The following is a 25,334-nucleotide window of genomic DNA, read 5'->3' as shown; positions in this document are numbered from 1 at the left end:
CCGTGTGCCACAACTACCGAGCCTGCGCTCTAGAGCCCGTGAGCCACAACTACTAAGCCCGCATGCCACAACTACTGAAGCCCGCATGTGTAGAGCCCATGCTCCGCAACAAGAGAAGCCACCGCAACGAGAAGCCCACACACCGTAATGAAGAGTAGCCCCTGCTCACCACAACTAGAGAAATGCCGCACACAGCAACGAAGACCCAACACAGCCAAAAATAAATTTTAAAAAATAAATAAATAAAAGGATGTATAACACAATTTGCAAATAATAAATTAGGCAAGACTCTTTACTGTGAATTCCATATAGCCAGTTGATTCTCACAGAATGTTTTCATTGATATTTGCCAAACTCTTGTATCCATATCAACCTATCATCATGGTAGCAATCGACAAAGAAATGTAGTTCTGACAAGTGTTGGTATTTTTGTTTGCATTAACAAATAAGACAAAAGTGAAACAACCAAGACATATGTTAGAACTTCACTCATTTGTCAATGACATGAACAACTTATTTGCTGAATCAGATAATACTTTTCAAATACTGAGAGAATGTTTCCGTATTTTTTTTGTACAATTTACAATGTAATGGCTACAAGACACAACATGTTTCTAAGTTTTATCAGCATTTTAACATTTTTCTCCATCAGTTCCTTAACTCTAGACAATCAACAAAACAGTAATCAAGTCCTGATTTGTAGTGTTTACCAATTTCCAAGGCCGATTTCAAGCTACCACCATGAACAGGCAGCTGGGAAGAAGTTAGCAGTAGCACACCATTATATAGCATTCCTACCGTGAGGATACAGCAGGCGCAAATAACCTCAAGATTATAGATAATAGTAAAATGTAGTAAAATAATTAGGAAGTGATGAGTTTTTATTATTTATTTATTACCTCTGTATTGAATATAAGTTACTTAATTGTAAGTTTATATATTAACATTTAGAATTGTTTTCTAATTGATTATTTTTTTATTGGAGTATAATTGCTTTACAATGTTGTGTTAGTTTCTGCTGTATAACAAAGTGAATCAGCTATATGTATACATATATCCCCTCCCTCTTGGACCTCCCTACACCGCCCCCATCCCACCCATCTAGGTCATCACAGAGCACCGAGCTGAGATCCCTGTGCTACACAGTAGGTTCCCACTAGCTACCTATTTTACACATGGTAGTGTATACTTCTGTCACACCTGATCTCCCGATTCATCCCACGCTCCCCTTCACCCCCTGTGTCCATATGTCCGTTTTCTATGTCTGTGTCTCTATTCCTGCCCTGCAAATAGGTTCATCTGTACCATTTTTCTAGATTCCACATATATGCGTTAATATGCGATATTCTTCTCTTTCTGACTTCATTCTGTATGACAGACTCTAGGTCCATCCATCCACATCTCTACAGATGACCCAATTTCCTTCCTTTTTATGGCTGAGTAATATTCCATTATATATATGTACCACATCTTCTTTATCCATTCATCAGTTGATGGACATTTAGGTTGCTTCCATGTCCTGGCTATTATAAATAGTGCTGCAATGAACATTTTGGTACATGACTCTTTTTGAATTATGGTTTTCTCAGGGTATATGTCCAATAGTGGGGTTACTGGGTCATATGGTAGTTCTACTTTTAGTTTTTTAAGGAACCTCCATACTGTTCTCCATAGTGGCTGTATCAATTTACATTCAGACCAGCAGTGCAAGAGGGTTCCCTTTTCTCCACACCCTCTCCAGCATTTATTGTCTGTAGATTTTTTGAATTGTGTCACTTCCTCTTCAAAGCTTCTTGTTCAAACACTGCCTGTAGAATCAGGTCCAAATGCCTAGGCTACCCTTGCAAGCCCTCCCCAGTGTGGTCCTAAGCTATTTTCTCAATAGGGGAAAACACACTAGCTCTTGATTCCCAGGTTTCTATTCCCCGCAACTTCTTTCTTGGAGTCAGATCCACATAGTCACCTGCCACCCGGAGTCTCCTCTTGGACGTCTCCTCAGCATGTCCCAAGTAGAATGCATCCTTTTCCTCTCCCTCCCGCCCCCACAGTGCTTCTATTCCTATAGTCAATGATTTTCTTTTTGGCCCTCAAATTTACCCTGTTCTTGTGTCTCTTCATATTATTTGGACACTTTTTTCTTCCAGGAACATTTTGTTTTTCGCTCCATTCTCCTGCATGCCCCTCCCCTATCTGTTTTTTCTGGCGGACTCTCACCCATCCTTCCAGTCTCAGCTGAGATGTTGCTTCCTCTGGGAAACCTCTGGGAAGTGTAGGGGACCACGGCCCACCATTTCCCTGTTCTTCTCATCATGGAATTTACTACACTGTATTATAATTGTCTGTCTTTTCCAGGAGACTGTGAGGTCCTAAAGGCTAATCTTGCTCACCACTGTATCCCCAGTATCTAGCCCAGTAACTGGCACATTGTGAGTGCTGAATGAATGAATGAATGAGAGGTATATCTTGCAGTTCCTCTACAAGCCCTTCCCTCCATCTGTCTTGTATCCTTACTGCACACCTTGTACTTTTTCATTAAAAAAAAAAGCCACAGTTTTTGCTTGTGCTTAAGGGGACAAGGTCAGAAAATGTCACTTTCTCAAATTGGAACTAATACAATCAACAATGAATAGATGAGATCAGCCATCTGCAAAATAATCCACTTTAAGGGTTGGTTTGTAAATGTGGTACCAATGAGACAAGGCTGCTTCTCAGGTCTCTATGGTGACCAGCGTGTTGCCACAGGCTGGGAATGTGCCAAATATAAAGAAAGCAATAATGTCAATCAATTGTAACCTGATTTCTGGAGATAATGCTGTATAAGCAGGAGGGCCCTTGTCTACAGGAGGTCTTGAAAAGAGTTGAGCCAAAGAGTGACCCATTTTCTGTGTTTGATCATCATCAAGTGCTACATGCAGTACTTTGCAGTTTACAAAGCACCTCTGTGTGTTACCTCAGTGAATCTCCATGATGACCCTGCCAAGTGGGCCTTATTCATCATTTTACAGATGACAAAAATAAAGTTCAGGGAGGTGAGTCAACTTGCCCTAAATCACTCCCTACCACTAACATCCACACCTTTACTAAGCCCACAGGGAGTGAGAGGCTTATGAACCCAAGGACAGAAATACCTCTAGGGCAGAGATAGAAAGTTCTTGGCATGACCAGGTGGTCAACCCACCCACTTGGGTTCAGTCTGATTCTGTGCTCAGTTAACAGCTGTTGGTTTTGAAGAGGTTTGGCTCAGGGCCTTGGGAGGTGGGTAGGAGTGGTGTGGGGGAGGATTGCTGCCAGGCCAGTCTTTTGTTCATTCAGCAAACATTTACTGGACAACTACTATGTGCACAACAGTGCTAAGAGATTGGAATATAGTGGTGAATGAGACACAGAACTCCTCCCCAAACTGATGGCCTAATTCCAGGAGCCTGACAAGTAAATGTTTATAAATATGGTGTGATGGATGCTTTGAGAAGGGAAGCACAGGGTGCTCTGGGGACCCATAGAAAAGCCATCTACAGTGGTCTGGGGGAGGGTCTAGGAAGGCTTCCCAGGGGAATCGATGCCTGCGCTGACAACGGAAGGGACTTAGCAATAGAAAAAGGGGCTGGAGGAACCAGAGGACGGGAAGAACTTTCCAGGGTTAGATAATCAACAAGGACCTACTGTATACCACAGGGAACTAAACTTGATATTATGTAATAACGTATAATGGAAAAGATTCTGAAAAAGAATATATATATATATTTATATATATAACTGAATCGCTGTGCTGTACACCTGAAACTTACACGATATTGTAAATCAACTATACTTCAACACAATTTAAAAAAAAAAAAACTTTCCAGGGAGAGAGTGAAAAACCTGGGGGTGGGGGGGCGGGGGGGGCGAGAGTTCGTGGCAATGAAAAGAAGGGAAAAGATGTGGTGGGGGGGTTGTGAGATGTGAGCCTGGAGAGAGAATCATAAAATCCAAAGTAATATAATAATAATAATGTCTAATACAATATAAGAAGATCCACGATGTTATTAATCGTAATTATTAATCATTACTTGATTCAATCAATAATAGTTTATATGACTGATACTGCTAAGTGTATAATCATAAGATCTCACTTGCAGTGAATGACTAAAGCACATCTTCTCAGGGCACGGAGCTCAGTGCGTTCCACACACTACCTTCTGTCAGTCTCACAACAAGCCTACCAGGTAGGTGCTGCTATTGTCCTACTTTACAAATGAGAAAACTGCAGGTCAGAGAGTTTAAGAAGTGTACTGAAAGTCACATTCGCTATTAGGTGGCTGGTTTGACATCAGGATCGAGGTTTAATATCGACTCCAGAAAGCATAAATTATGAATTTGGGATTAACATATACACACTACTATATATAAAATAGATAAACAACAAGGATCTACTGTATAGCACAGAGAACTATACCCGATATTTTATAATAACCTATAAGGGAAAAGAATCTGAAAAAGAATATATAATTTTATGTGTATATATATATATATCACTGTACTGTCTACCTGAAATTAACACAACATTGTAAGTCAACTGTACTTCAATTAAAAACATGTATATAGGCTCCAGAACCTATCCTGGAAAATGGCTTGCCTAATAGCACAGTGCCTCATCACACGTGTATAGGAATTTGGACTTAATCTTTTAATTAATTAATTAATTTATTTATTTATTTACAATGTACATGTACAATGCTTGGTGTCAGTCTATTTATCTCTTGTAAAAATAAAATACAGTGTGTGTGTGTGTGTGTGTGGGAAAAAAAAAAGAATCCCAAATTATAATAATTTAGCACAGTAAAAAAAAAAAAAAATTTATTTATTTATTATTTTTGGCTGCATCGGGTCTTCGTTGCTGTGCGTGGGCTTCCTCTAGTTGCAGCGAGCGGGGGCTACTCTTCTTGAGGTGCAGTGGCTTCTCATTGTGGTGGCTTCTTTTGTTGTGGAGCATGGGTTCTAGGCGTGCGGGTTTCAGTAATTGTGACACGCGGGCTTAGTAGTTGTGGCTTGCAAGCTCTAGAGCGCAGGCTCAGTAGTTGTGGCACACGGGCTTAGTTGCTCCGCGGCATGTGGGATCTTCCCGGACCAGGGCTCAAATCCGTGTCCCCTGCATTGGCAGGCGGATCCTTAACCACTGCTCCACCAGGGAAATCCTGGACTTAAATCTTAAGAGAAAGTCATAGAAGAGTTTTGGGCAGAGAAGAGACACCCAGATTTTGTTTTCAAAAGCTCACCCTGGCTGCGGGGTGGAAGATGGACTGGAAGGGAGGTAATAGAGGCAGAGAGGGCAGGGGAAGGCTTTGCTTTCTACTCCCTCTCTCAAATGGTGATGGCTTGGACTGGGGAGGTGGTGGTAGGGATGCAGAGAAGGCAGTGGATTCATGAAATATGTAGGAGGTAACATTGACAGGCCCTGGTGCCTGATGGGATGTGGGGAGTGAGGGCAAGGAAAACTTTGAGGATGCCTCCTGGGGCTCTGGCTTAAGCAAATGGATAAATGGAGGAGCCGTTCCTCGAGAAGAGGAGCACGAGAGGAGGAAGAGGTTTCAGGGAAGAAGACACCCATGCAGTTCACACTGCAGGGAGAGCACCAAGTGGTCCAAGAGGCAGCTGGAGAGATGGTTCTGGAGCCCAGAGAAGAGGTGTGGATCAGGCATCAGGAAAAAGAAGGCATCAGCCATGGAGGGATGAGGTCTCCCAGGTGCACACAGTGAGCAAGGCAAGGGCAGATGTACCCAAACCGTTTGTAGAAGAACCAAGGGTAAAGGGCCTGCAGGGAACAGCGAAGAGTTGGCTTGCTTCTCTGGGAGGAGACAGCGGGCAGACCTGAGGTAGATTAGAGACTTCAACTTCTTGAACTGAAAGGACCTTTGGAAGGTATTTAGTTCAAACCTCTCTCTCAATTATAGATGCCTCCGCAAAGAGGGACACTGGGCAGCCCCATTGCCAATTTGAGCACTCATGTATTTTGTAGCAAGGATGAGGGCTGGGGGCCTGGGTCTTCAGCCATGGGGGGGGCTACTGAGAGCCAATCCCACTCCCTCAACCCATCCCAGTCCACCTTGGGATACAAGGCTCTCACCTGTGTGGCAAGGGTTTGATCCAACTGTTTGAAGAGACAGTATAGCATAGTGGTTTAGCATAAGGCCTTTTTTAAAAAATAGCTCAGTTTCTCTCTTTTTTGTTTTTTAAATTAATTAATTAATTTATTTATTTTTGGCTGCGTTGGGTCTTCGTTGCTGCGTGCAGTCTTTTTCTAGTTGTGGCGAGCAGTGGCTACTCTTCATTGCGGTGCGCGGGCTTCTCATTGCGGTGGCTTCTCTTGTTGCAGAGCACGGGCTCTAGGTGCGCAGGCTTCAGTAGCTGTGGCACGCGGGCTCAGTAGTTGTGGCTTGTAGGCTCTAGAGCACAGGCTCAGTAGTTGTGGCACACGGGCTTAGTTGCTCCACGGCATGTGGGATCTTCCTGAATAAGAGCTCGAACCCATGTCAACTGCACTGGCAGGCTGATTCTTAACCACTGTGCCACCAGGGAAGTCCCAGTCTCTCTTTTTTAAAATTTATTTTTATTATTTTTTAAATCTTTAATTGAAGTATAGTTGATTTACAGTGTTGTGTTTGTTAGTTTCTGGTGTACAGCAAAATGATTCAGTTATACATATATACATATTTTTTCATATTCTTTTCTATTATGGTTTATTACAGGATATTGAATATAATTCCCTGTGCTATACAGTGGGACCTTGTTTTTAAGCATATGGCCTTTACAGCAAGACTGCCTGCGTTCAAAACCTCCACCAACATTCACTAGCTGTGTGACACTGGGCAAGTCAATTTACCCCCTAACGCGATTCTCAGCTTTCCCATCTGTAAAAAGGGATAATAATTGTACCAACCTCATAGCGTTTGTTGTGAGGATAAAATGAACTAGAACAGGGACTTCCTTGGTGGCACAGTGGTTAAGAATCTGCCTGCCAATGCAGGGGACATGGGTTCGAGCCCTGGTCCAGGAAGATCTCACATGCCGTGGAGCAACTAAGCCCATGAGCCACAACTACTGAGCCCCTGCACCACAATTACTGAGCCTGCGCACCACAACTACTGAAGCCCATGTGCCTATGGCCCGTGCTCCACAACAAGAGAAGCCACCGCAATGAGAAGCCTGCGCACCACAACAAAGAGTAGCGCCCACTCACCACAACTAGAGAAAGCCCATGCACAGCAACGAAGACCCAACACAGCCAAAAATAAATAAATAAATAAATTTATTTTAAAATAAATGAACTAGAATATTCCCTGGCAGGTAGTAAACTCTATTGAATGTTAGCTGATCCTGGCCAACAAGAATGTATCTGACCCATTACAATTTCCAAATCCAAATTCTCCAGGGCCCAATTGCTCAATAAAAATGCTTAGGGCAGGACTTCCCTGGTGGTGCAGTGGTTAAGAATCCACCTGCCAATGCAAGGGACACGGGTTCGAACCCTGGTCCAGGAAGATCCCACATGCCGCGGAGCATCTAAGCCCGTGTGCCATAACTACTGAGCCTGCACTCTAGAGCCTGCGAGCCACAGCTACTGAGCCCACACGTCACAACTACTGAAGCCCGCACGCCTACAGCCTGTGCTCTGCAACAAGAGAAGCCACCGCAATGAGAAGCCCGCGCACCGCAGTGAAGAGGGTAGCCCCCCGCTCCTCGCAACTAGAGAAAGCCGGCGCGCAGCAACGAAGACCCAACGCAGCCAAAAATAAATTAATTTTTAAAAATGTTTAAAAAAATGCTTAGGGCATTCGTATAGCAGGAACAACAACAGAAGTGTTTGAGGAAAGAATATGATAGCTGATATTTCAAGAGACTCCATCAAAGGAGTCATCACAGGAAAAAACCAAACTTGGTTGGATTTTCCCTTTTTACATTCTGTGATAAGTTCTACTCTGAATCACCTACTGATAGCAGTAGTATTGAGTGTAGATTTGGTGGTGGGGGGGGTGGTTTACAGGTAGAATCTACATCTTTTCAGTAGTTAGAGCCTCTGGATCATAGTCTCATATAATCCCATTTGAGCCTCTCCTCAAGCCTTCGAGGGAGGTGTCATTTATATCTTTCTTTGTAGAGGTAGAAAATAAGGCTCAGAGAGGTCAAGAGTCTTGGCCCAAGTTCACACAATGAATAGGGATGGGGCTGGATGGAAACCCAGGCAGTCTGTTGCCCGAGCCTCCCATGAAGTGGAGGGTTGGCGTTTGTGGTTCTGGAGGGGAGTTCCTCGGCATGGGCCTATTGGTCCCATGTAAGGGGAATTCATGTTTTCATGCAAGGAGTAAGGGAGTAAGGAGGCCCTGGTGGTAGGCCCCAGGCCAGGGTGATTCAGGCAGAAGGCAAAGATGGCTCTTTTGGAAAGCCCCCTCCTTGGGGCCATATGTTCACAATCAGTATGTGTACCACTGGGGTGGGAGGGGCGGGCTGTCCTGGTCAGTGGCCAAGCCAGATGTTTGTCATGTGACTCCCCACAGCGCAGAGCTCACTACCCCTCACCATATGGGAATTTATGTGCCATAGCTCCAACCAGCTTCATCCCTTAATTCAGAAGGTTTCAAAGATCCTCTGGGCCGAGGCTGGCCCAAGGCAGAGCCAGGGAGGAAGAAGGTTGGCCTCCCATCCTCTCACAACTCCCTGTTGGGGCCCGTTTCCTCGCACATGACTTTCTTTCCCTCACACTCTTTCTATGCCCACATGCTCCCTGTCCTCCTGCAGCTTTCCCCACCGTAGGACGTCCACTAAGGCCTGCCTGGCCATTGGCTCCATGTCACCCTGCCTGTTGTGAAGGATGAATCCCTTTGCCCCTCTTTTCCTCCTAACAAAGCCCCACTCATCCTTACAGTCCCCTCCAATGTTGGTTGGCCCTCCTATGAAGCTTCTTCAGCTTCCCCAGAAAGGGAAGGGCAGAGGGGCAAGTGCTCAGGGAGCACATACTCTGTGCCAGCTGTAGCCCTGGGGGTTTTACATACCTCACCTCATTCAATCTTCACAGCAGCCCTGTGAGGTTCTACAGGTAAAGGAACCCGGGTTCAGTGATGGAAAGCAACCTGCGCAAGGTCTCACAGCCGAGAAGGGCAGGGATCTAGCACAATTTAACTCCCAAGTCCCTATGAACTTGAACTCTCTCCGGATTATACCACACTGCCTGTCCCAGGACATGTTCCTCCTTGATCACCTTCAACTCCTTTCTTTTTATCCTACCACATGTCCAATCCATCAGCAAATCCCATTGGCTCTACCTTCAAAGTATATCCAGAATCTACCACTTCACCATCTCCACAGGCACCAACCTGGTCTAAGCTCCCATCATCTTTCACCTGGATTACTACAGTGGTACCCTAACTGCTCCTTTGCCCCCCCCCCAACCGTGCTCCTAACTGCTTCACGCTTGCCCCTCACCACCCTCCGCCTCAACACACACACAGTCTATTTATCACACAGAAGCTAGAGGGAGCCCATTAAAACACAAGTCAAATCATGTGTCTTCAACTCAAAATCCTGCCCTGGCTCTTGTTTCACTTACAGTGTCCGTCCTTATGTTGGCCTACATGGCCTGTGTGCTCTGTTTCTGCCTCTCTCCTAACCCTCTTTCCCTTGCTCACTCTGCTCTGGCTATTCTGGACTCACTGCTGCTCCTCTGGATACACCAGACATGGTCTTGTTTCAGGGCCTTTGTACATACTGTTTCTTCTGCCTGGAACATTCTTGGAAATCTGCACAGCTTGCTGCCTCACTTCTTTCAAGTCTTCATTCAAATGATACCTTCTCAGTGAGACTTTCACCATCACCCTGTTTAAAATTTTCCACCCCTGCCCTACCAACGCTTCCTGTTCCTACTTGCCTGTTTTATTTTTCTCCCTTGTTTGCACTTATCACCAACTGTGATGGCTCATTTTATGTGTCAACTTGACTGGGCCATGGGGTGCCCAGATATTTAGCTAAACATTATCTCTGGGTGTGTCTGTGAGGGTGTTTCTGTATGAGATTAACATTTGAAACCGGTAGACCTGAGAAAAGCAGATTGCCCTCTCCAATGTGAATGGGCCTCACCCAATCCATTGAAAGCCTGAATATGATAAAAGGTTGAGGAAGAAAGAAATTCTTTCTCTCTGCGGTGAGGGATATCAGTTCCCTCTTGCCTTTGGACTTGGACTTGGACTGGAACTATCTATACCATTGGCTCTCCTGGGGCTCCAGCTTGCCCACTGCACGTCTTGGACTTCTCAAGCCTCCAAAATTGCGTGAGCCAATTCCTTATAGTAAATCTCTTTATGTATGTATACACATCCTATTCGTTCTGTTTCTCTGGAGAACCCAGACAAATACACCAACCAACAGTATACTTTCATTATTTAAGAAAAAAATTGTTGGTCTCCCTCCATGCCAACGTAAACTTCATGAAGGCAGGGATTTTTGTCCGTTTTGTTCACTGCTGTATCCTCAGCACAATGCCTGGTACTTAATAAATATATGTTGAATGAATAATGGCCCTTATAATTGTACCTTGTTTGTGTGTCTTGTGTATGTGTGTGGGTGTGTGTGTGTGTCTCCCAGGAGTCTGTGACATACTGCACCACAGAATGGCCTTTGCAGCCCTAATGCCAGGCAAAGTGCCCACCACTAAAAGTGCCCAGTACATATTGAATGAAATGCCTTGATATGATCCATCCAGAATGTTGAGCTTCCAGAACCAAACAGGTGCGGACAAAGAATGTTGCCTGCCATTCCAGTAAACATCAAATGTTGCCGCCATCAAGCCATAAGCCACTGCAGCCTCCCCCCACATGCATCCCTTCAAGGTGCACCCTGAGGGGAATTCAGATGGAGAAAACCAGAAAACATTCCTTTGCTTTGGATACTGACTGGCCTTAGATAGTTAAGATGCATATCTAAGGAAGAATTTCAATGACCTCAGACTCTTGCATCTACTCATACGTAGAAAAAGCACTAAAATAATTAACCGAGATAGCTGATCCTCATGACTAGCAGTAACTTTTCCCAAGATGTATGCTTGACATTATGTATTTCCCAGGCAAAAAAAAAAAAAAAAATTCCTGTGTATCCTGGCCCCTCCCCTACCTCTTTAGGAGCAGCTCCTGAGAGCCATGTGAGAGGCTGACTCCCGGGCTACAGTCCTCAGTAAGGTCCCCCTCCCCCCCCACCCCCACCCCCATCCCCCCAAACTTAACTTGAAACTGTTAGGTTGTGTGTTTTTCTTCAATGGGCGCAGGACAGAGCCCTCCTCAGTACCCTCCTCAGTACCGAGTGCAGGAAGACTCCCTCTCTGTTTCCCCCACCCCGCCCCAAACCCCAACCTCGGCTCAGCCACTTCCGCCCGGCCTCCCTCCCTCCCTCCCTTGCCTCTTCCCTCCCTTCCCCCAGCCAAGCCCTCCGCGCCCGCCCGGGTACAGGCGATTATCTGGGGGTGGTAATTATTGCGAGTAAATTGGAAGTTGTTTTGCCCAGGGCTGTGTCTCACGCAGGTCGATTTGTATGCTTCCTGGGCACTTGTGACAATCCAGAAATGCCATAGCAACGGCCCCGGCGCCACCGGGCTCCGGGTGGCCAGCAGGGCCGGGGGCACAGCCGCACTCCCAGGCCGGCCTCCCGGAGCCTCGTTTTCCCCGTTGCTACCACCGGATGTTATACTAACCCGCACGCGGGCTGTCGTGGGGCAGAAACAAGATAATGGCTGGAACAGTTTGTACAACTGTAAATCGAGGGCCGGTTATGAGAACAATGATTATTCTTCTCTGTGGGATTGTCTCCTTTCCCATTTATTTCTCCCCGCCTTTCTGCGGCTCCCCCTGCCGCCTCGCCCCCGCCCGGAGCCAGCGCCTGCCAGATTCCCCCGCCGCCGCAGGAGCGAGGGCCCTGCTGGCCCGCCTTTGTTCAGTGCAAAAATCAGGGCCCCTGAACACCTTTTGGCGATGAGGCCCACAGAGATACTGCCAGCTCATCCCGCGGGGGCCAAGCCACTGATTAAATTGTATTCACTCTGCCTTTCGGTCATTCAGATGGGCTGGGACGAGGCCAGCTGGAATTAGTGACAAATTTGAAGCAGAGAATATTGACAAAGAAAGGACGTTTTATTGCCTGCAATGACACGCGATAATTCAAAGGAGGCTCCCTGAGTGTTTCCAAAGAGAGATTTAGTCAGGGAATAGATAAGACTTTTGCTAATTATTTGGATAGACGCAGACCTTAAAGTCCTTAAAATCAGTTTTGTTCCTTCCAAGGAGATGAAAAACAACCCTTCCTTCTCCAATCGCCTCCTCTGTATCTAAATCTGAGATCCTGACCAAGAGAAGGCTTTGAAAACAAGAAAGCACTGTTGAACTATTCATTCATTCCAAACATTTTTTAAGCACCTACTATGTGCCAGAACTATTGCGGGTATTGGACATCCAGATATGGAGCTAATGTTCTAGAGGAGGAAAAGACAGTATGGAAGTAAACAGAAAGGAGATAAGTTTAAATAGTAATAAGGGCTCTAAAGGATATAAACAGGAAGGTCTCGAGGGAGAGGTGGCTGAGATTTAAATGATAAGGAGCCAGCCATACTAAGATTTTAGGGGAAGGTGTTCCTGGCAGAGGGAATAGCAAATGTAAAGACCCTCTGTGGAAATGGGCTTGGTAGTTCCAAGAAGAGAAAGCCAATGTGGTTGAGGTGAAATGAACAAACAAGATGAGATTCGGACAGGCCAGGTCACTAGGGATTTGCAGGCCACAGTAAGGAGTTTGGATGGTATTTTCAGTGCATTGTGAACTCACTGAAAGGTCTTAAGCAAAGGCGTGATGTGATCTGGTTTATATTTTTAAAAAAGATTATTGGCTGCTGTTTGAAGAACGGATTAGATTTTCCTAATAAGAAAAATGGACTGGGAGACAGGAATAGGAGTACAGGGGCTGGTTAGGAAGCCATTGGTAAATGCCAGGTGGCTTAGGCTTGGGTGCTTGCAGTTGGGTGGGGAGAGGTGGAGAGCTTCAGGATGTATTTTGAAGACAGAGCCCACTGGGCTTGGTGATGGATTGGATGAGGGACAGAGAAGAGACAACGTTTCTAGTTTCTGGGTTTGGGACTTGAGCAAGTGAGTGGATGGTGGTGTCATATATAGAGATGGGGAAGACTGGAGCAGATCAGGTTTGAGGGTTGGGAATCGATACTTCTCTTTTGGATGTTTTCAGTGTGAGATCTCAGGGACGCCTTGGTACAGGAGTCTGGGGCTCAAGTGAGAGGTTTGGACCTAAGAAAGACATTTGGGAGTCCTTAATATTTAGCTAAGAGTTCTGAGAATTCTTGGTGACTTGTTCAAAGCTAACAATAGGCTAGAACAGAAACGGGGGATGGGGGTGGGGATAAATGCCTCCCTCCCTGCCTCCAAAACAATACCCTTGCCCTCCACTTGAATGCCCTTGACCTGTCTCAGTGAAGACTTACTCTCAGGGGAGATGCAAAATAAAACTATCAGGTATGCCTTTTTTTTTTTTTTTTTTAATTTTATTATTTATTTTTGGCTGTTCTGGGTCTTCGGTTCGTGCGAGGGCTTTCTCTAGTTGCGGCAAGTGGGGGCCACTCTTCATCGCGGTGCGGGGACCGCTCTTCATCGCGGTGCGCGGGCCTTTCACTATCGCGGCCCCTCCCGTTGCGGGGCACAGGCTCCAGATGCGCAGGCTCAGTAGTTGTGGCTCACGGGCCCAGCCGCTCCACGGCATGTGGGATCTTCCCAGACCAGGGCTCGAACCCGTGTCTCCTGCATTAGCAGGCAGATTCTCAACCACTGCGCCACCAGGGAAGCCCAGGTATGCCTTTTTAATAGTTAGAAAGGTGAAGATCAAAAGGTTGGAAAACACTGTTAGCAAAGATGTGGGGAAACAGCACCCTCATATATTGTTCATGCGAATGTAAGTTTGCCCATCCCTTATGGAGGGCAATTTAGCAGGTTCTATCAAAATGAGAAAGACACAAACACTTTGACCCAACAATTCCACTTTCAGGAAATTATCCTACAGATATACTCACACATATTCACAGAAATGCATGTACCAGGATATTTATTGCCGCAATGTTTGTGATAGCAAAAGATTGGAAAAAATATCCATCAACGAGACTGGTTAAATAAATTAAAATGCACTCTTACAATGGCAGCCATTACAACAAAGGAAGCTCTTGATGTTTTTATTTACTATTTTTTTTTAAACTTTTGGGTTTATTTATTTATTTATTTATTTATGGCTGTGTTGGGTCATCGTTTCTGTGCGAGGGCTTTCTCTAGTTGCGGCAAGTGGGGGCCACTCTTCATCGCGCTGCGCGGGCCTCTCATAATCGCGGCCTCTCTTGTTGTGGAGCACAGGCTCCAGACGCGCAGGCTCAGTAATTGTGGCTCACGGGCCCAGTTGCTCCGCGGCATGTGGGATCTTCCCAGACCAGGGCTCGAATCCGTGTCCTCTGCATTGGCAGGCAGATTCTCAACTACTGTGCCACCAGGGAAACCCTATTTACTATTTTTTAATTGAGATGAAATTCACATAACATTAACTTCACTATTTTAACCATTTTAAAGTGTAAAATGCAGTGTCTTTATGTTTCTTTTTTTTTTAACATTTTTATTGGAGTATAATTGCTTTACAATGGTGTCTTAGTTTCTGATTTATAACAAAGTGAATCAGTTATACATACACATATGTCCCCATATCTCTTCCCTCTTGCTTCTCCCTCCCTCCCACCCTCCCTATCCCACCCCTCTAGGTGGTCACAAAGCACCGAGCTGATCTCCCCATTCGATGCAGCTGCTTTCCACTAGCTATCTATTTTACATTTGGTAGTGTATATGTGTCAATGCTACTCTCTCACTTCGTCCCAGCTTACCCTTCTCCCTCCCCGTGTCCTCAAGTCCATTCTCTATGTCTGCGTCTTTATTCCTGTCCTGCCTCTAGGTTCATCAGAACCTTTTTTTTTTTTTTAGATTCCATATATATGTGTTAGCATACGGTATTTGTTTTTCTCTTTCTGACTTACTTCACTCTGTATGACAGAATCTAGGTCCATCCACCTCACTACAAATAACTCCATTTCGTTTCTTTTTATGGCTGAGTAATATTCCATTGTGTATATGTGCCACATCTTCTTTATCCATTCATCTGTCGATGGACACTCAGGTTGCTTCCATATCCTGGCTATTGTAAATAGTGCTGCAGTGAACATTGTGGTACATGACTCTTTTTGAATTGTGGTTTTCTCAGGGTGTCTTTATGTTTTTATGTGAAACACTGTCCAAGATATATTGGTAAGTGCCTACCCTCACTCACCTTCAGTTCCCACTTCTGCTGGTGATAGTGGGAGGGACTTTTTCCAATGGGTATCTTTGAAAAGCCTCCATGACCCAGGACGCTGAGAGGGTTTGTTGCTAGGGAAAGGTGGCGGTAATATATTAACCAGTGGTTCTCAGACTGCTGCACATTAGTGTCACCTGGGGAGATTTTTAAAATGCCCTTGCCCAGGCCCCACCTCTAGAGATTTTTGATTTAATTAGTCAGGGGTGGGGCCTGGGCATGATTTTTTAAATTGAGGTGTAATTAACACATGGTAAACTGCATAGGTCTTTTTTTAAAAATTTATTTTAATTTATTTATTTTTGGCTGTGTTGGGTCTTCTTTGCTGCATGCAGGCTTTCTCTAGTTGCGGCGAGCGGGGACTACTCTTCGTTGTGGTGTGCCGGCTTCTCATTGCGGTGGCTTCTCTTGATGTGGAGCACGGGCTCTAGGCGCAAGGGCTTCAGTAGTTGCAGCATGCAGGCTCAGTAGTTGCGGCACACGGGCTCTAGGGCACGTGGGCTTCAGTAGTTGTGACGTGTGGGCTCAGTAGTTGTGGCTCGCAGGCTCTAGAGTGCAAGCTCAGTAGTTGTGGCGCATGGGCTTAGTTGCTCCGTGGCATGTGGGATCTTCCTGGACCAGGGATCGAACCCGTGTCCCCTGCATTGGCAGGCGGATTCTTAACCACTGCGCCACCAGGGAAGTCCCCAATCATTTTCTTGTTGATTTGTAGGAACTCTGTATATATTCTGGTTACTAGTCCTTTGTCAGATACATGTATTGCAAATATAATCACTGTTTAAAAGATCCCCAGTGATTCTAACATGACTCTAGGGTTGAGAACTCCTGGTACACTAAAGATCAGGCCCAGAGGCTCCCTACTTCTATGGGTCTCCAAATCTGCCCCCTGGCAACTATGCCTGAGGACTGGTTCTTCAATCTATGTGAACGTCCAGGTCTGTGAGGATTTTAGGAGTGAGGGGTGCCTTGTCAGTCTTCCTTCTGTGGATCTGTCTGGCTTCTTGGACAGGTCTATTCATCTGAATTGTTCTCTTATCCTCTGATATGAGACCTTGGGTAAGTGTTTTCTTGTCTCCACCCTAAAATTTTCCTCATGTGAAACTTGACCTTATTGCTTGACCCATTCTTACCACCTTGAGATGGTGTGTGTCAAAGGGACAAAGATAAGTTTTCTCCTGAATGGAGCAAGCTATATCCCAGGCACAGAAGGAGTGTGAATTTCTGTATCTCCTCTCAGCCATCATCCTCAGTCTGCCTACCTGCTCACTGATAGGGAGACTCACTTTCTAGTAGCCTCGGCAACCATTCACCAAGGGGCTGAGAGTTGATAGCCGGGTCCTGGTCTCTTTGAATCTGCTGTGTACTTGCTTCATGACCTTGCGTAATGCAATTAACCTCCCTGAGTTTTGATATCCGTGGCTGGTGAAGGAGAACTGTCATTTCTTGCTTGTTGTAGGGGAAATGGCTGGCATAAAGTAGGTGCTCACAAAGCCATTAGTTCCCTCAGAAGGGGAGCTGGGAAAGCTTGGCTCTAGGAGCAGTGCAGCTGGGCTGTGAGAGGAGCTCTCTGCTTGGGGATTTGCCATGCCCTCAACATGCCCTGGTGTCATGTATCTGCCCCTTCCCTCCACACCTTCAGAGGCCTAGACTGGCCAAGGTCCCTCCTGCTGTGTTGTCCTCGCCCTGCCCTTCTTGGCTAATTTGAACAAAGCATCCCACGAGGGCCCCTAGGCTCTTTAAGCTCAGAGCAGATGGCTGGGAAGCCAGTTCTTTGGGACATACAGTTCCTGACTCAGATCTGGGCAGGGGGCCAAGGGCTTCGAAGGGCTGGAGAAAAACGTAACCCTCATCCCCCACACGAGAGCTTGTAGTTTTTACTGTCTGTCTCTTTTAGTGCCAAAGAAGAAAGAAAAAGGACCACAGAGGTTAAGATTAAGTACCCCCCCACCCGACACCTCCAGGAATCCCTTCTTGGGCTTCCAGGGTGGAGCCTTGATTCCAGCTTTTGGGAGAGGCACCCATCTGTGTAGGGAGGGTTTCTCTGCTGCTTCAGGGGGTTGAGGAAGCTGAAAAGGAACTCACAGGGAGCTCCCAGAAATGCCCTTGACCTGGGGAACAAGTGGGTACAGGACATCCAGAGAATCTACAACTCTTGGACCTGGCTAGAGCCCATCCATCTCACAGCCAAGCATGCATGACTTTGTCCCTGCTCAAGATTTGGGAAAGGAATAGAAAAGAAAAGTCTTGTTCCTGGGTGTAACTCAGATTCCTTTACGCTATTTCCAGGCCCCTCTTGAAGCAGATTCAAGAGGGAAACAGGGCAATGCCGGCAAGAGGAGTGGTTGGGATGGGCATGCTTGGACCTCCCCTCTTCCCTGGTTCCTGGTCCCTATTATTGTTTTGGATATATCAATCCCACCCACAGCCTCATTCAAGCTCACTAACATGGTGCCCATTGCTCTCCTTTAGGATTAGTGAATTGACAATTCATCCATCCATCCCTCCAACAAATATTTACTTATCAGCTACTACATGTAGGTACTTGCTAAGCTCTGTGAAGCTGTAACTGTGCAAAAGACAGATCTGTCCTTCACACAGCTCACATGAACATGGAGGAGCCAGAGAGGTAATCAGGCAGCCACATTCCATGGACTAAATCTAAAGATAAAGGCAAGGTGTGTCACATTGCATCACAGAGGACCACTGCTGAGAAGGATCATGGAAGGTCTCTGGAAGGAGGGAGACCTGAGAGCCAAGGAGTGGATTAGGGGATAGTGAGACAAAAAGGAAAGTCCAGACAGAGGAAACAGCACGTGAGAGGGCCTAGAGGCAAGATTTGAGTAAGTGGAGGTGGTTCAGTTTGAGACGATCATGGGGTGCGTGTGTGTGTATGTGTGTGTGTGTGTGTGTAGGGGCCGTGAAGAAGTGAGACATAAGGCGGGAGAAGCAGTCAGGCGCCAGATCAGGGAGGCTTTGTAAGCCATGGTGAGAAGGCAGGATTTGATTTTGAGGGCAAAGAGGTGGCTTTGAAGGGTTTAGACTGGCCCATGACATGATCAGATTGGTGTTTTTGCAAGATCACTCTGGTTTCTGAGTGCGGAGACAATGAGGCACAGGCACAAATATAAAAGCTGGAAGAAAGTCAGGAGGCTATTGCAGTGAGCCAGGCTAGAGATAATGGTGGCATAGACCAGAATGGTGGCAGTGGAGATTGGCAGTGGCAGTTGAATATGAGATATATTTTGGAGGTAGAGGCAACAGGACTTATTGGTAGATTGGAAAGATGCCTCCCAGTTTCTGACTTGAACAATTGGGGGATTGGTAGTGCTGTTCATGGAGACAGGGAATATTGAGGGAACAGGTGTAGGGGAAGGTAGGAAATGAAGTCAGTGTCATGTTGAGTTCGAGCTTCCAGGAAGACATGGCCTGTAGCCATCTGGCCATATAGGTCTGAAACTCAGGAGAGAGGATGAGGTTACAGACAGAATTGTTATGTGTTGGGAGTGGATGAGGTAGCCCAAGGAGAGTGGAGGATGCCATGTTTTCTACAGCAGCACTGTCCTTCCTGTCAAAGGATTCCCTCCCCTTTGGTGCCTGCTTCAGCCCAAACCCTAGGAGACAGTTTAGAAAGCACTCATCAGACTCTGCAATTTAGTGCAAAGACCCCGTGGATAATCCTAACTCCTGGCTCCCTCTTTCCTCTCAGTTCCTGTCATTTCCACAGCATCTCAGGCTGACTTGTTTCCAATAAGAATTTATCCAGCCCCGAGGCTTCCCTGGTGGCACAGTGGTTAAGAATCCACCTGCCAATGCAGGGGGCACGGGTTCAAGCCCTGGTCCAGGAAGATCCCACATGCCGTGGAGCAACTAAGCCTGTGTGCCACAACTACTGAGCCCGTGTGCCACAACTACTGAAGCCTGTGCGCCTAGAGCCCGTGCTCTGCAACAAGAGAAGCCACTGCAATGAGAAGCCCGCGCACCGCAAAGAAGAGTAGACCCCACTCGCCACAGCTAGAGAATGCCCGTGTGCAGCAGTGAAGACCCAATGCAGCCAAAAATAAAATAAATAAAATATATAAATTTTTTTTATAGAGGAGCTTGTTAGCCCAGTGAATTTCTTTTTTTTTTTAAGCAGATATTCATTTTTAGTTATTTATTTATTTATTTTTGGCTGTGTTAGGTCTTCGTTTCTGTGTGAGGACTTTCTCCAGTTGCGGCAAGCGGGGGCCACTCTTCATCGCGGTGCGCGGGCCTCTCACTGTCGCGGCCTCGCTTGTTGCGGAGCACAGGCTCCAGACGCACAGGCTCAGTAGTTGGGGCTCACGGGCCTAGTTGCTCCGTGGCATGTGGGATCTTCCCAGACCAGGGCTCGAACCCGTGTACCCTCCATCGGCAAGCAGATTCTCAACCACTGCGCCACCAGGGAAGCCCCCAAAATATATAAATTTAATTTAAAAAAAGAAAAGAATTTATCCAGCCCTGGGGCCAGGCCAGCTGCCATTCTTAGGAAATTTGGTTTCCGGCTCCCCCTGCTGGCGGAGCTGGAGATGACTCACCTCCTCCAAGCACCTTCCCTCCTGCTTCCCGTGGAACAGACGCCTCTCACCCCCAAAAGAGGGAATTAAGACCTCAGTCTCAGTCCCCTTCTCCACCTGCCAACAAAACCTCCATCCACTTTAGAACCTTAGCTAGAAATAGGGGAGGAAAGCCTAATTAGGTATCTGGGAATCACAAATTAAATTCTTTCTGTTTCCAAATCACTTTCTTCTTTTTTATGCCCCCAACCCACTCTTGGTCTCCTTGCCCATGAAGACTTCATCTGGTTATTTTTACCTATCTATCTCTAAAAATACTCTCTCCCATTCTCAGTCCCCAAGAGCAGCATTTTGCTGACACCAAGTTGGCTTCCCTCCTCCTCATATGCAGGGAAGCTGAGGTCTGTACTGGAAAGAGCACTTGGCTGGGAGTCAAGGAACTTAGGTCTGAATCCCATTTCTGCCACTGATTCAGGGTGTAACCTCAGACAAGCCACATCCTTCTTTCCCAGTGGCAGTTCCCTCACCTGTGACATTGCACTGGACTCCAGAAAACTGTTCCAACTTTAGCATTCTAGGCTTTGCTCCAATCACCTTATCCTTTTCAATTCTTCCCATGCATCAAGCTTTCTCCTGTCACAGGGTTTTTAGTAATGCTCTTCCCTCTTCCTGAAATGCTCTTCCCTTCCCTTTTTATTTTTTTTTGGTTTAATTAACTCCTCTTTATCCTTCAGCTCTCAGCTCAAATACTACTTTCTCAGAGAAACCTTTCCCAGCCCTTCCAGACTGGGTCAGGTACCTCATCAGATGCTCTCAGAACTCCCTGGAGTTTTCCTGCCTACAAACCTCACCATGGTTTGTAATTTTCCACATGCTTGTGTGATCATTGTTTCAAGTGTACCCAACCCCCAGCCCCCAATCAAAATTTAAACTCCTTGATAGCAAGAATCTGTCTGTCTGTTTTGCTCACCACTGTTCCCCAGCACCCATATCCTTGCCTGGCCATCTTGTAAAGGCTTAACATATATTTATTAAATAAATGAATAATAGAAGAATGAATCCTTCTTTTCACCTATCAGCTGTTTTCTATATCTAACTAGCATTGTATTTAAGAGCAAAAAGTCAAAAGCCAGGCTGCTTGTGTTTGAAACTCAGCTTTACCACTCACAAGCTGTGTAAACTTGTACAACTTATTCAGTCTTTCTTGTGCCTCAGTTTCCTTATCTATAAAGGGATTTTAATAATGGTATACACTACCTAACAAGGTTGTGAGGATTAAAAGAGTTAATATATGTAAAGCGCATACAACAAGGCCTGGCACTCAAGTGCTCTATTAGTAATAGTTATTGTTCTTTTTTATTTTTTTTAATTTATTTATTTAATTAATTTATTTTTTGGCTGCATTGGGTCTTTGTTGCTGTGTGCAGGCTTTCTCTAGTTGCGGCAAGTGGGGGCTACTCTTTGTTGTGGTGCGTGGGCTTCTCATTGCGGTGGCTTCTCGTTGCAGAGCACAGGCTTCAGTAGTTGTGGCACGTGGGTCCAGTAGTTGTGGCGCACGGGCCTAGTTGCTCCGCGGCATGTGGGATCTTCCCGGGCAAGGGCTCCAACCCGTGTCCCCTGCATTGGCAGGCGGATTCTCAACCACTGTGCCACCAAGGAAGTCCCAGGGCTTCCCTGGTGGCACAGTGGTTGAGAATCCGCCTGCCAATGCAGGGGACACGGGTTGGAGCCCTTGCCCGGGAAGATCCCACATGCCGCGGAGCAACTAGGCCCGTGCGCCACAACTACTGAGCCTACGTGTCTGGAGCTTGTGCTCCGCAACAAGAGAGGCCGCGACAGTGAGAGGCCCACGCACCGCGATGAAGAGTGGCCCCCACTCACCACAACTAGAGAAAGCCCTCGCACAGAAACGGAGACCCAACACAGCCAAAAATAAATAAATAAATAAATTTTAAAAAAAAAGGAAGTCCCAGTAGTAGCTATTGTTCGTATTCTGCCTCATCCATCTCTCCATTTACCTATTCTGAACTCTCCCACAAGGCCTCATTATCTTATTTCCGGTCTGTGAGTGCAGATGACTCAGTGTAATTTGCAGATTAGAAAGCAAAGGTTTTTTTATTTTTTATTTTTATTATGGAAAATTTCAAACATGCAGAGAAGTAGAGAGAAGAGGATAATGAACCTCTGTAACAAGCTTCAACAATTATCAACATTTTGCCAATCTATGTTCATCTGTTTCTCATTTTTCTCTCTACTGGAGTATTTTAATGTAAATCCCAGGTGTCATATCATTTCATCTGAGAATACTCCATTATGTATTTCTAGCAGATAAGGGCTTTAAAACATACAACAATACCACCATCACACTTTAAAAATTAACAATAATTAGGGAAGGTTTAAAAAACTCCATTGCCTTGAGAGAAGCAGTGAGAATTCAAGCCCTTGCTTTGGGGGTAGATGTGAAATGAGGAACAGCCAAGAGAGTTAATAAAAGTAAAGTGCTTTGAACAGGGCCTGACACATAAATGGAATATAGCAGTAACTCATTTTTTAAATTAATGTTTATGGAGTACTTATTTGTTTGAAAAGGAATACAAAAGAAAGAAAGGAAACAAGCATATATTTTTCATTCCCTGGTCTCTAAAGCAATTCAGTACACTTAATTTATTTCATCACTTCCTGGATGAATCATAGGAGGATGGTGGTCTGAACACACTATACTGATTTGTAATTGCAGTAACTGGGGCTATTGGCTACACAAGCATATCTCTGAAAAAGATAGCTCCAGGAGATTTGAGATGGGGCCCTTGGCACTGGGTTTGTTTTTTTTTAATTTTTGGATTTTATTTAATTTATTTTCTTATACAGCAGATTCTTATTAGTTATCTATTTTATACATATTACTGTATATATGTCAATCCCAATCTCCCAATTCATCCCACCACCAGCCCCCATGCCACTTTCCCCCCTTGGTGTCCATACGTTTGTTCTCTACATCTGTGTCTCTATTTCTGACCTGCAAATCGGTTCATCTGTACCATATTTCTAGGTTCCACATATATGTGTTAATATACGATATTTGTTTGTCTCTTTCTGACTTACTTCACTCTGTATGACAGTCTGTAGATCCATCCACGTCTCTACAAATGATCCAATTTCATTCCTTTTTATGGCTGAGTAATATTCCATTGTATATATGTACCACATCTTTTTTTTTAAAGAATTAATTTTATTTATTTATTTATTATTTTTGGTTGTGTTGGGTCTTGGTTGCTGCACGTGGGCTTTCTGTAGTTGTGGCTAGTGGGGGCTACTCTTCGTTGCGGTGTGAGGGCTTCTCATTGCGGTGGCTTCTCTTGTTGCGGAGCACGGGCTCTAGGCACACGGGCTTCAGTAGTTGTGGCACACAGGCTTAGTTGTTCCGCGGCATGTGGGATCTTCCCAGACCAAGGTTCGAACCCATGTCCCCTTCATTGGCAGGCCGATTCTTAACCACTGCGCCACCAGGGAAGTCCCTACCACATCTTCTTTATCCATTCATCTGTCGATGAGCATTTAAGTTGCTTCCATGACCTGGCTATTGTAAATAGTGCTGCAATGAACATTGGGGTGCGTTTGAATTATTGGGGTGTCTTTTTGAATTATGGTTTTCTCTGGGTATATGCCCAGTAGTGGGATTGCTGGATCATATGGTAATTCTATTTTTAGTTTTTTTTTTAATTAAGAAATTTTAAGAGTAGTTATTCGTTATTTTATTTTTTTAAAGCTTGATGGTATTCACATTGCTTAATTTGTGTCATGTTTTATTTATTTATTTTATTTCTTTATTTATGGCTGTGTTGGGTCTTCGTTTCTGCACAAGGGCTTTCTCTAGCTGTGGCAAGCGGGGGCCACTCTTCATCGCAGTGCGCGGGCCTCTCACTATCGCGGCCTCTCTTGTTGCGGAGCACAGGCTCCAGACGCGCAGGCTCAGTAATTGTGGCTCATGGGCCCAGCTGCTCTGCAGCATGTGGGATCTTCCCAGACCAGGGCTCAAACCTGTGTCCTCTGCATTGGCAGGCAGATTCTCAACCACTGCGCCACCAGGGAAGCCCCTATTTTTAGTTTTTTAAGGAACTGCCATACTGTTCTCCATAGTGGCTGCATCAATTTACATTCCCACCAACAGTGCAAGAGGGTTCCCTTTTCTCCACGTTCTCTCCAGCATTTGTTGTTTGTAGATTATCTGATGATGCCCATTCTAACTGGTGTGAGGTGATACCTCATTGTAATTTTGATTTGCATTTCTCTAATAATTAGTGATGTTGAGCAGCTTTTCATGTGCTTCTTGGCCATCTGTATGTCTTCTTTGGAGAAATGTCTATTTAGGTCTTCTGCCCATTTTTGGATTGGGTTGTTTGTTTTTTTAATATTGAGCTGCATGAGCCGTTTATATATTTTGGAGATTAATCCTTTGTCCGTTGATTCGTTTGCAAAATTTTCTTCCATTCTGGGGTTGTCTTTTCATCTTTTTTGTAGTTTCCTTTGCTTTGCAAAAGCTTTTAAGTTTCATTAGGTCCCATTTGTTTATTTTTGTTTTTATTTCCATTACTCTAGGAGTTGGATCAAAAAAGATTTTGCTGTGATTTATGTCAAAGAGTGTTCTTCCTATGTTTTACTCTAAGAGTTTTATAGTGTCTGGTCTTACATTTAGCTCTCTAATCCATTTTGAGTTTATTTTTGTGTATGCTGTTAGGGAGTGTTCTAATTTCATTCTTTTACATGTACCTGTCCAGTTTTCCCAGCACCACTTATTGAAGAGGTTGTCTTTTCTCCATTGTATATCCTTGCCTCGTTTGTCATAGATTAGTTGACCATAGGTGCGTGGGTTTATCTCTGGGCTTTCTATCCTGTTCCATTGATCTATATCTCTGTTTTTGTGCCAGTACCATATTGTCTTTTTTTTCTTTAATTAATTAATTTATTTTATTTATTTATTTTTGGCTGTGTTGGGTCTTCTTCATTGCTGTGCGTGGGCTTTTTCTAGTTGCGGCGAGTGGGGGCTACTCTTCGTTGTGGTGCGCAGGCTTCTCATTGCGGTGGCTTCTCTTGTTGCAGAACATGGGCTCTAGGTGCACGGGCTTCCGTAGTTGTGGCTCACGGGATCAGTAGTTGTGGCTCGCAGGCTCTAGAGCACAGGCTCAGTAGTTGCGGTGCACGCATTTAGTTGCTCCACAGCATGCGGGATATTCCCGGACCAGGGCTCAAACCCGTGTCCCTTGCATTGGCAGGTGGATTCTTAACCACTGCGCCACCAAGGAAGCCCTACCATATTGTCTTGATTACTGTACCTTTGTAGTATAGTCTGAAGTCAGGGAGTCTGATTCCTCCAGCTCCGTTTTGTTCCCTCAAGGCTGCTTTGGCTATTCGGGG

At 45.4% G+C, this 25,334-nt stretch overlaps 1 protein-coding gene across 1 annotated transcript in view; it reads right to left on the bottom strand.

The window, feature by feature from the left end:
- Positions 1–2,661: 2,661 nt before the first annotated feature.
- The window catches only part of PIN4 (peptidylprolyl cis/trans isomerase, NIMA-interacting 4), an 86,588-nt gene continuing 63,915 nt past the window's right edge, over positions 2,662–25,334 (bottom strand). The window contains exon 4 of the mRNA XM_028167307.2: positions 2,662–2,752. Coding sequence (XP_028023108.1) covers positions 2,662–2,752 — 91 coding nt within the window. The remainder of the gene's footprint in view (positions 2,753–25,334) is intronic.

This window comes from Balaenoptera acutorostrata, chromosome X, assembly GCF_949987535.1.
Source record: "Balaenoptera acutorostrata chromosome X, mBalAcu1.1, whole genome shotgun sequence".
Taxonomy (NCBI): Eukaryota; Metazoa; Chordata; class Mammalia; order Artiodactyla; family Balaenopteridae; genus Balaenoptera; species Balaenoptera acutorostrata.
This window is presented reverse-complemented; position numbering and strand designations above follow the sequence as displayed.